This window comes from Octopus bimaculoides, chromosome 2 (genome assembly GCF_046866305.1).
Source record: "Octopus bimaculoides isolate indiv1 chromosome 2, ASM4686630v1, whole genome shotgun sequence".
Classification (NCBI taxonomy): Eukaryota; Metazoa; Mollusca; class Cephalopoda; order Octopoda; family Octopodidae; genus Octopus; species Octopus bimaculoides.
In genome coordinates this window covers 32,952,177-32,964,319 of record NC_142929.1, presented here as the reverse complement: position 1 = coordinate 32,964,319, position 12,143 = coordinate 32,952,177, and the positions used below count along the sequence as shown (strand labels likewise).

Genomic DNA, 12,143 nt, shown 5'->3' with positions numbered 1-12,143 from the left:
AAATTGTGGTAAGAGGTCTATAGCCTCAATTTGTAAATCTATGTGTAAATTTATAAAAGAACAATGTTTTAGAGAAGCAGAGTTCGGTGGGCGGCTTCTGTCTTCTTCCATTTATATCATCGTGTTCATCATTCATCTCATCTCATTAATGTCTTTGTCCAGCCGCAGCTACTCTATGTACTGCCCTCGTGGCAAACTCTGTGAATAAAAGTAGCTTGCTAACCAACCACATGGTTCCAGGTTCAGTCTCACAGCGTGGCACCTTGGGCAAGTGTCTTCTACTATAGTCTCAGGCCGACCAAAGCCTTATGAGGGGATTTGGTAGTGAGACTGAAAGAAGCCCGTCGTATATATATATATATGTGTGTGTGTGTGTGTGTATCTCCCCCCCCCCCAACATCGATGCTGGAGTGTTTACGTCCTCGTAACTTAGCGGTTCGGCATAAGAAACCGATAGAATAAGTACTAGGCTTACAAAGAATAAGTCCTGGGTCGATTTGCTCGACTAAAGATAGATAGATAGATAGATAGATAGATAGATGGAGCGGACGATATCTTGTATACGAACAGGTGCAAGCACGGTAGTACATTGACATCACCAGCTCGGGAAGGATGGCAAAGTTCTTGGGCGCCGTTCCTCCTTCTCCTCCTCTGAATGAAAAATACAAAAGAAAACATATAGTTCGTACGCACGTGCACTAGAACGCATGTGTAGTTGTGTGTGTATGTGTGTGCATTGATTAAAAAAAATACTGTTCAGAGCCCTGCCTATGTAGGAGATAGCTGACATAACAGCACACGTACATAGACATACAAACACACATGCACGCACATATATATGCGTGTGTGTATGTATGTATGCATGTGTGTGTATGTATATGTGTGTGTGTTTACGTGTATACACATACATATGCGTACATTTACACACAACTAGATTCAGATGTCCATAAACGTATGCATACAGATACATCAACAGCTAACAATACATTCAGCTCTCCCCTTAACTGAAAGAATAACGAACATATACTTCTCTGGCATCCTCTCACTGTCTCCACTTTCTTTCTTTCTCTATTTGTCTCTATAATTGCCTCTTTATTTGTCTCCCTCTTTTTTCTGTTGTCTTTCAGTGCCGTCTTAATCATACCGAACTGTTACTCAGATGACTCACAGGTCTAGGAACTCAATTCTGTTCAATGAGTGTTATGTCTTGCTATCAATAAATAAAGAATGAAGGTGCTTGGCTTAGTGGTTAGGGCATTCCGCTCACGGTCGTGAGTTCAATTCCCGGTGACGCGTTGTGTCCTTGAGCAAGACACTTTATTTCAGGTTGCTCCAGTCCACTCAGTTGGCAAAAATGCGTAGTACCTGTATTTCGAAGGGCCAGCCCTGTCACACCCTGTGTCACGCTGAATCTCCCTGAGAACTAAGTTAAGGGTACACGTGCCTGTGGAGTGTTCAGCCACTTGCTCGATAATTTCACTAGCAAGCTGTTCCGTTGATCGTATAAGCTAGGACCCAAGGCGGCGAGCTGGCAGAAACGTTAGCACGCCGGGCGAAATGCTTAGCGGTATTTCGTCTGCCGTTACGTTCTGAGTTCAAATTCCGCCGAGGTCGATCTTGCCTTTCATCCTTTCAGGGTCGATAAAGCAAGTACCAGTTGCGTACTGGGGTCGATGTAATCGACTGGCCACCTCCCCCAAAATTTCGGGTCTTGTGCCTAGAATAAAATGTATCAGCTGGGACCTGCGTCGTCGTAACCGACGGAGTGCTCCTTTAAAAAAGTAAATAATAAATAACATTGGGCTCAGTGCATTGATTTACCCGCGGGAGGGGGCTATAATGCTGCTAAGATGTCCCTGTTGTTTTTGCCTTCCTAACTAAGTATCTGTAACTATCGATATACTTGCCAACATCTATTTGTCTGTCTTCCTGCCTGTGTGTGTAGCTGCTCATCTCTTTGTCTCTGTTTCTCTTTATGAATCGTTTAAGACAGATACAAGGGCATAAACACAATTTATGTGAAAGGAACGATCGATTAGGTAGTCTGACACCAGTACGTGGCTAGAACATAGTGTACATACCCTGACATAATGAAAGGCAAACTTTGGCCCAGTTGGCAATTGAACTCAAAATCTCTCAAGGCATCGCAGTTTAAGTCAAACATGCTATCGACTTTTTAGTGTCTCGTCTTACTGAGTTGCAGTCATGCTAGGGCACCTGCTTGAAGATACAAGTCGAACAAATCAACCGCAGTATTATATTCAAAACCATCGGTCTCTTTGTCGAACCACTAAGTCATGGGAGACGTAAATAAAACAGTGTAGGGGGCAACACAAAGGCGAACACACACACACACACACATTGACATATTTATGTGTGTATGTATACACGGTGGACTTCCACTCAGTTTCCATCTACCAAAGTCACTCACAAAATATGGGTCGGCTCGGGTCTCTAGCAGAAGACACTTGACTACGGTGCCGCGTAGTACAACTGAACCCGAAACCACGTGGCTGCAATTTGTGTTTCTCAATCTCATAGTCAACATTCACACTGAATATTCTTTTGTTTTTCTCCATGTACTTTTACTAATAAAGTTTGCTGAGCAACGTCTCATATAAATATTTCGGATGTTGATCATTGCAAATGAGTGCAAGTTAGCTGTACTTGAAATTATCATGTCAGTCAGATAAGAAAACGCGTGTTGAGGTATCTGTCACTAACGGCATTTTAATGGCTGCAAGTATCCAATCATCGTTGGTTTCATTGTTTGTTATTTCGTCACAATCCGCCATATGCACCTTGCCTCGTTTCACACAAGCTGTGACTCACCGTGTGACTTAAATTATATATATAATTTTTTGGTTCTGTCTTAATGTTTTTATTAATAACCCCCTCCTTTTATAGTATAACACTGGATATATGTTTATTTTTCATTGAGATAAACTATTATGTACTGTTTTGGTTTGGTGGGGGTTCAAGCTCTGGAAGGTGTGTGTACGTTGTCACTATGTAAATCTTTCCTGGAGCAAAAAGAATGGTGAAGCCTCTATGCGGATGTTCGACCTGATAGCGATTGCTGCCAAAATTTCCTTCAAATCGCAGTCTCCTGTCTTAAAGAAAAAGAAACTCGCGCTGGATTCTCATCTTTTACTTCTTTCAGTCATTGAACTGCGGCCATACTGGGGTACCTCTTCGAAATGTTTAGTTGAATATGTCGACACCATTACTTATTTTTAGTCTGGAACTTATTCTACCGTTTATTTATTTTTTTGCCAAACTGCTAAGTTAAGGGGACACAAGCAAAATAAAACCAGTTGTCACAGCGGTGGCGGGAGTGGGGACAAACACATGCACACACAAGTAGATAAATAAATAGATAGATAGACGACGGATTACACAGTCTCTGTCAACCAAATTTACTCACAAATCTTAGGCTATAATAGAAGATGCGCACTGAGAATGAATTCGAAACCGTGTGATTGCATAGCGAATATCTTTAACCATGCAGCCATAAAGTTTTTTTTATTTTCCGAATTTTCTTCCCTTTTTTTTTTTTTTTTTTCATGGTTCTGTCGAAGAGAGAAAAGCAGTGCTTATAACTATTATTGTCCTAGACAAGGAAACCAGGTAGCAGAAACGTTAGCACGCCAGACAAAATTCTTAGCGGTATTTCATGCTTTGCGTTCTGACTTCAAATTCAAATAGACTTTCATCCTTTCGCGGTCGGTAAAATAAGCACCAGTTAAACATTAGTCGCTATAATCGGCAAGTCCCCTCCCCCATAATTTCAGGCCTTCTGCCTATAATAGAAAGGATTATTTTCCTAGATATGTTATCACAGAAGGAAGATGGAATCATCATGGCTAAATCACCTTTAGTTATAAGTGTGTGCACTCGTGGCTAGCCTAGAGTTAAGAACAATAACATTAACAACAACACTTCGTTTCAAGTTTTGTGTTTGGAAGATATGTAGCGATGAATGCGACCAAGACAATAAATGTAAAAAGAGCAATCTTCTCAGATTCCCAATAGTGCATGTAGCTTGGTGCTTACGTCTAGTTTTCGTAACCTTAAGTGGATTAAAGATAAATTTTTTCTCAAGATAAGATGCTGGTCTATCGCAGGGTAACTTCGACGGGAATTTTTTTTCACCGGAGTAATTGAACTCAACAGTGTGAGTTAACAAATCACTCCTTTTACGAACAGTATTTTCACTGCACGGAGCAGCGAGTTGTTTCTATCTAGCAGTGCCTATTTACTGCTAGGTGGATAACCTTTGTGTCTTAAGAACTGTGTTTAGTGCAGGCATGGGCAACTTTTTTCGAGAAGTGGGCTGTCTGATGAGGATATATTACTCGTTATCAGGCAGGTCACATTACAAAAAAAAAAAAAAAAAAAAAAATCGAAAATCTTTTGGTAGCTGTGTAACTCAGGAAAGTTCCGTGTACTGGAGGTTCCCCATTACAGGTGTAGTAGCTAAGCAAGCTCGAATTTAGAGGGAGAGAACAGTCGATTGTATAAACTCACAGCTTAACTGGAACTCACAACCTCGGAAGAGTAAAAGGCAAAGTGGAATCGGCGGGATTTTAACGAAGAACATAAAGTGTTATAACTAAAAATTGTGCTAAGGCTTCTGCTAAGCTACTTCCCGTCGCTCTATTGTGAAAAACTATGCTTTCTAAATGACATTGTTAAAAGAAAATAATTGAAATCCTTGTTGTTATATTTCTTTTTTATAAAACTTTAGTAAAAACAAAGCGACATTTTGTACGCAGTCTCTCTCTACATGTGGCTCTGTAATTACAACAGAAATAAAACGCTAGAGATACTACACACATTCAGCAAGACTACATCATTATTTAAAATAGTTAGATAGATACATAGATGGGGAAGTAAATACTGATCTTGCTAATTGGCTTGCTTGATGGCCAAAGAAATAGATGGAACATAAGTAAGTGTATGTATGAGAGTGTATGTTTTGTGTCTGTGAGCGAAAAGGAATATTAATACAAGAAAACAGGTAGGGCGGATAGATAAATATTTATGAAGATAACGAGCAAGATATATAGTTCTGAGAGACAGATAGATAGAATTTCAAATTTTAATTGCGGGGCGTATAATCACACACACACGCACACTTATATATAAGTAGAAATTAATATTATTAATAAGGCGGTGAGTTGGCAGAAACGTTAGCAGGCCGGGCGAAATGCTTATCGGCATTTCGTCTGCCGTTACGTTCTGAGTTCAAATTCCGCCGAGGTCGACTTTGCCTTTCGGGGTCGATAAATTAAGTACAAGTTACGTACTGGGGTCGATGTAATCGACTTAATCCCTTTGTTTGTCCTCTCTATGTTTTGCCCCTTGTGGGCAATAAAGAAATTAATATTATTAAATAATATCAATTTCAACTAGTGGTTAGCATACTTAAAAACGTCCGAGGACCATGAATATTATTTAAACATAAACAATATGAGGGTTCACTCGTGGTAAGACGGTTTGACGTCTATTTTTAGCATACAAGGGATCCATATAGTGATCTCTCATATTGTTTGTTTTTATATATATATATATATATATATATATATATATATATATGCAAGCATAACCTTGAAGTGCGGTGAATAAAATGGCTAAAACGTTCAAGTAACGAACTAAATGCCTTAGGGTATTTGGCTATCTGACTTTACTTCCTGAATTTTATATTCTAAGTTTGAATCCTATCGAGGCAATCCTTAGCTCTTTCGGAAGACTGTCATCATCTATCTATCTACCAATTATTACAAGGCTCAAATAAAACATTGGCCAGTGCTGCTGCTGTTGTAAGTACAAACATTGTTCAATGATAGAATTCAAAATACGCCACGAAAATACTTGGCCTTGTGCCTGTATTAAAAACTATTACCTAGAAAGAGTCCTTTCAGAGGCTTATGAAATAAATATTAGTTAAGTATTGTCATCAACTTTACCTTGACATAATTATTTTAAAGCTATAAACTGACTGTGAGAATATGCAAACATAGGAAGGAAAAATAGGGCTGAAAATTATAGCCGAAATATCGAAGTCACAGTCAAAATCTTCCTTATAAAGATTAATAAATATACACTCGAGTAAAAAGTTATAAAGCGATCCTTCATTTAAATTCTAAATTTTCTTCATGAAACAAGGATTGATAATAATAATTTCAAATTTTGGCACAAGCTCAGCAATTTCAGGGGAGGTGTAAGTCGATTGACGCTAGTGTTCAGTTGGTACTTATTTCATCGACCCGGAAAGGATGAAAGGCAGTGAACCTCGGTGGAATTTGAACTCAGAACATGAAGACGGATGAAATGCCGTTAAGCATTTTGCCCGGCGTGCTAGCGATTCTGCCAGCTCGCATTCTTACGGTTTCTAAACGTTGCTTTCAAATTTTGGCACAAGGCCAGCAATTTCGGGGGAGAGGCTAAGTCGATTACATCACTGCAGTGTCCAGTTGGTACTTATTTTATCGACCCGAAAGAAAGTAAGTCGACCTCGGCGGTATTTGAACTCAGGACATAAAGACGAACGAAATGCCGCTAAACATTTTACCCGGCGGGTTAAAAATTCTACCAGCTCGGCGCCTTAATGTGTGACACTTGCAGTACCTAGGTTTCCCGACGGTTTTTAAGTATCAAACTATAAAAAAAAAAAAATGACAGGCAAAAGGAATTAAAATCAAATATATATACAGGTTTCCACTTCTCTGTCTCTGTCTCTCTACACACACATTACATGGTGGCTGTAGCAGATTCCTTCTATGCTGATACTGAGTGACAATAGTATTATCCATTTTGGAGACGTGGGGGAGAGATTTGAACTCAGAATACAATGAACTGGAATAAATATGTGTGAGACATCTTCTCCGGCAACCTAATGATTTTTGTCAATCTACTGCTTGAACTTCTACATTTTTGCTTTGTTATTGCCTCGAAAAGGGATGACAGAGAAAGTTATCCTGGGCAGAATTTGAACCCAGAGCGCTAAGTTTCCAACAGTTTAACGACTGTGCCACTTTTCCACTTGAGCAAATATATATATTTATTGATATCTAGCAGAAGTAACAGAGTGACTCAAGGTCCGAGAGTTTCGTGCATTTTTCATTGAGTTCGGTAGATGACAATTCTCCATTCTGACATTCGAGTTCTACCTTACCTGTTTGCATCAACATATGTGTGTGTGTGTATTAGTTGAATTTTATAGACAAACAAAAGACGAAGACAGGTGTATGAACAACAAGCAGGTGTATTAGTTTGACGCTCGGGAAACTGAAAAAGTTTTTTTATGTTTCGAGCCTACGCTCTTCAACTGAGGGAGGAGAGAATATAAACAGTGAGAGAATGAAAAAATACTGTAGATTTAGCGGTCAAACATAGCGACTGATTAGAAAATAAGTTTGAAAGAAGAGGAAGAAAGGGAGATAATAAAGTGAGGGTAATCTCACATGAAGGTGTGTGAATAGGGGATATATATATATATATATTTATATAAATAAGGATAAGATCGATATTTAAAATATTGTGGTTTAGAGTCAAGATTTGACAGCTATTTTTCAGCGTGGCGGTATCTCATAGATACCCTATATTATAATATATATATATATATATATATATACACACATATGCACGCGTGTGTGTGTCCATGTACAAACAATCAGAAATAACCAGTTTTTTTTTTGTTGTTTTTAAACTTGATATTGATCGCCTAAGTGGGCCGGATTTCTCTTGAAATAAAGACATTATAAGTTATTACCACCTCCTGCACCTCTTGAAAATTTTCAGTTACTAAGCAGCTTTTTATCTGATATCCTGGAAAAGGTATTAGAATATCTTATTCCTAATCTCCCACTCCGTTTTTCATTATTTTGTTATGATTTTGAAAGTTTAGCTGTTCGCCTTCTTAGCCTTCACTGTTTTCATTTATAGCAAAAGGTCACCATGACATCCGCTTGGAAATTCGAACCTAATGCTACTGTTTTATTATTATTTTTTTCATTCATTTATTATCATTATTATTAACTGAGCTAAGGCGGCGAGCTGGTAGAATCGTTAGCACGCTGGACGAAATGTTTAGCAGTATTTCGCCCGTCGCTACGTTCTGAGTTCAAATTCACCGAGGTCGAGTTTGCCTTTTATCCTTCAGTGGTCGATAAAATAAGTACCAGCTGAGCACTGGGGTCAATGTAATCGACTCATCCCGACCTCCCCCAGGATGCCCTTGTGGCAAAAATTTGAAATAATTATCATTGAGCTGGCAGAATTAAATTCTCTTTATTATTGAGCTAATGAAGGCAGCAAGCTGGCAAAATCATTAACACACGGGGCAAAGTGATTAACGGCATTTCGTCCGTCTTTAAGTTCTGAGTTCAAATTCCGCCCAGATCATCTTCGCTTTTCCTCCTTTCAGGATGAAGTAAATACCAGTTGACTACTGGTGTCCATGTAATCGACTTACCCTTCTCCCGAAATTGCTGGCCTTGTGCCAAAATTTCAAATCAATATTCCATAACTTCTTTAGTAAGATTATAAGCTGCAGACAAGCTGAGTAACAACGAGGTTCGATACCATTTAGTGGCATCCTGGGTAAAAATGTATTTTAGCATAACGTCGAATAGACCCACGCCTTATTAGTGACATTGGACAGACGTAAACTGTGGAACCACGTCGGTAGACTGCATCTGTAATTCAATGAACCAACCTCGTCACACATAGATTGTGACTCTGCGGAGACTAACTATAAACAGGAAGCAAATCATTTATCAACAATAACAAAGAAACAAATAACCTGAAAGCTAAGAAGCTAGTTTACTGGCCAAATTATTTCTAGTCTCTCTTTAAAATTTAAACAACAATTTACTACGGCGTTTTGCCACCTCATCTTCTTTAAAAATTCCATCTTATGAGATATATATAAAGGTAAGATGGAAGTGTTAAAGAATATATATATATATATATATATATATATATATATATATATATATATGCATTCATATCTGCTCCTCCTCGTTCTCTTTGAACACCATCTGATATTCTTTCTTCCCCACTCTCTCGCTCCTTCTTCTTCTCTTTCTCTCCTTTCAGAATTCTCTTTTTCCCAGTCCTCACTCTTCTTTTAATCTCTCACTTCGTCCGGTTCCATTTTTTTAAAAATTTTGCTATGTTCCTTACAGATTCACGATAACAAGCACACCCACACACGCATTTTAATTTCTTCATTATAAGTAGTGTATGTATGCATATTTATATATATATATATATATATATATATATATATATATATATATATATATATATACATAGTAACAATATATATATATGTGTGTGTACATACATATATGTCAAAATGTGTGTTTATATACTACAGAGATATACACATATGTAAAACAGTTAACTAGTGTGGGTGCACAGGAAGTTACCAGTCTAAACATCCGCAAGTTAGAAGAGGAAGTTTGAAATTAAGTAAAAAGCGGTCTGGCAACAAAAGCTTAACTTTACAATTAAATATCTCAGTTGCTCATCGAAATATTCCTTTATGTAAAGTTAGTAGTGAAATGTCAGCAGTTGAAGAACAAAAATTAATGCTTATGTAAGTCTAAAATAGTATCTAATATATATGGTGCAACGGGTGATACTGAATCGTTTGTTTCTTTTCTGTAGTCATGTTATGGTCGGTGATGTTTAGGCCCAGGTCAATATTGATTAAACGAAGCTGTGATGAAAGGCATACCTATCATGATCGACTTGCTTTTTTTAAAATCTATTTTAGAACATGGTGTTTTAGCCAATGTGCCTATTTTTAAGACAAGAGCTATGTAAATTGAGGGATATTTGGTTGCGTTTTATAGCAGTTTTCTGTCAACAAATGAAGGCCGAGGGTGTTAGTATTTACATATATTCTCATTTATAAGTAGTAGATTAAGACAGCAGATTTTCATTTAAAACTATCGTATAAGTCTATGTCTCTATTCATAAGAAGTTGTGTTATTAACAAATATGCTCTTCACTAATCTGTGAATGAAACAAATTCATTGAATAAACAGAAGAATATAGCTAACCAAAGATTGACCATACTTTAGAAACGAAAGTGTATTTATGGTAAAAGTGATTGGCAAATGATCACTGTAAGTGAGCATGTGGAAAGGAATCCATAGTAAGTGAACTTAATATCGAAAATAACTGGTTATAGGCGAAATGTGATAGCTTAGGTTTTGTTTAGGAGATCAGCGCACGACACATTTCCAAAGAATTACATTAGTTTTTTTTTTAAGACAAGGAAACAAATCTGGAGATGGAAATCGATTATCTTTGTGTTTTCCAGCTATATATTCTATCACTGATATAGAAGACACTTACTTGGTTCAGTACCTTAATTGTTTCATTTACTAATTTACTCCTTTCCAATTGTACTTTAAGCTCTGATATCCACTTCAACAAAGACATGCAATCTTTTATTGAAAGAAGCAACACAACTATGCAGAAATTTCTCATTCATCGCTCCAATTTATCAGTTCTCAACTCTTTGAATTCTTTTGGCTCCAATTAACAGCACCAAGCTCAATAATTCCCATCATGCATTTAATTTGGGGAGGCACAAACGATCTGAACCAAAAGTTCTTCCTACTCAGTCATAACAAAAATAATCTTGCCAAGTAAATATTATTCACTTGAACATCGCCGATAGATAGTAACTTTTCTTTCAACTACGTAGAAAGGTTTACATCATTTAAAAAGTAAATCAAATGTTTCGATGTTTATGTTCTCCCAAAAGCATTTTTGCTAGACATGAAGTAAAATGGTTCTCACTACAATGCCTACTCAACTGGACTTGCCATAAGACTGTTTAGTAGTGGGGTTTTTTTATACGTCGTACACAGGTGAATAGTATATGCGATGTTGACGTATTTCTTATGGGCGTTAAGCAATGTAATTGCTCACGAAACTTAGTTAATATTATTTGTATCGCTCATTCACCCAAAGCTGCACATTTGGGTTCTGTACATGTATCTTCCGTTTACTCTATCGACAAAAGGGGCATATGAGTTAACCCATAAACTGCGATAGGCCACGTAAGTATGGCATAATCTGACCTAATTTTGATGACGTATAATGTATGCACACGATACCCTTTCACCCCAGAAACAGTGTAGCCAATCACAGAAGGTGTTAAGAAACACTGAGTATTTTTTTCGAGTGATAGATCGATGTTGATTGGCGGAATAACTTTGAAAAAGTTCGCCGAACTAATGCACTCGGAGCAGTACTTTACCCAAAATAGGCTCAGCAGTTCGTGTTACATACAGCAAAATCCCAGCAGTTCGTGTTACATACAGCAAAATCCCAGCAGTTTATGGGTTAAATTAGTCTTTAAAATATAGATGGAATGACAATAAGTGACATACGGCATCTCGTTTAGTATCGACGGGTTTTATCTTTTCATTCAACTGCTTCTTATTAGTCGTAATTATTGTGAATTATAGTTTCAACCTACTTCTACATTTCTATTTTCTTTCTTAATTTTTAACTAGGAGAGTTCCTTAAGCTTATCAAGGATTATGAAGTGACTTTACCATACCGAGTGAACTCAGAAGGCCAATTTGAAACACACATTCTACATCCGGAACACCATACGGTGAAGAGGAGTACAGAACCTGAAACAGTTCACTATCATGTGGTCGTCGAGAACAAAACGCTGCATTTGCAAATGAAATTAAACGACAAATTCACGTCACCTGGCATGGTGGTCGAACGACTGAAATCTCGCTTCAAAAATGTTTCGGATTCTACATTTGTTCCATACTGGAAACGGAAATGTTTTTTCTCTGGGAAAATAAAAGACCATACGACTTCTAATGTCGCTCTTCAAGTCTGTAATGGATTGGTAAGTTTAAAAATTTAATCGAAATTTTACCTTCTTGATTGGAAAAATAAGTATATAAAAAAAAATTCCCATGTTGAAAAATTTGTCACATTTTTGTTCAGTACTGTATAATTTTAAATTATCGTCGAGTTGCCTTTTACACATTCCCTGGATTCCTAAAAGGTAAGTGTAATGATATCTTGAGATGAATAAATAAAAAAAAAGGGAAAAGTGGGGAGGGGGGCTAAGCGCTTAAAAGAAT

The 12,143-nt window shown here is 37.4% G+C and overlaps 1 protein-coding gene across 2 annotated transcripts in view; it reads left to right on the top strand.

Annotated features, from left to right (window-relative positions):
* Positions 1 to 12,143, top strand: part of LOC106871710 (A disintegrin and metalloproteinase with thrombospondin motifs 6) — a 294,912-nt gene that overhangs the window by 13,642 nt on the left and 269,127 nt on the right. For both annotated transcript variants that reach the window (XM_052976060.2, XM_052976057.2), the window contains exon 2: positions 11,550 to 11,902. In XM_052976060.2, the coding sequence (XP_052832020.1) occupies positions 11,550 to 11,902 (353 nt within the window). The remainder of the gene's footprint in view (positions 1 to 11,549; positions 11,903 to 12,143) is intronic.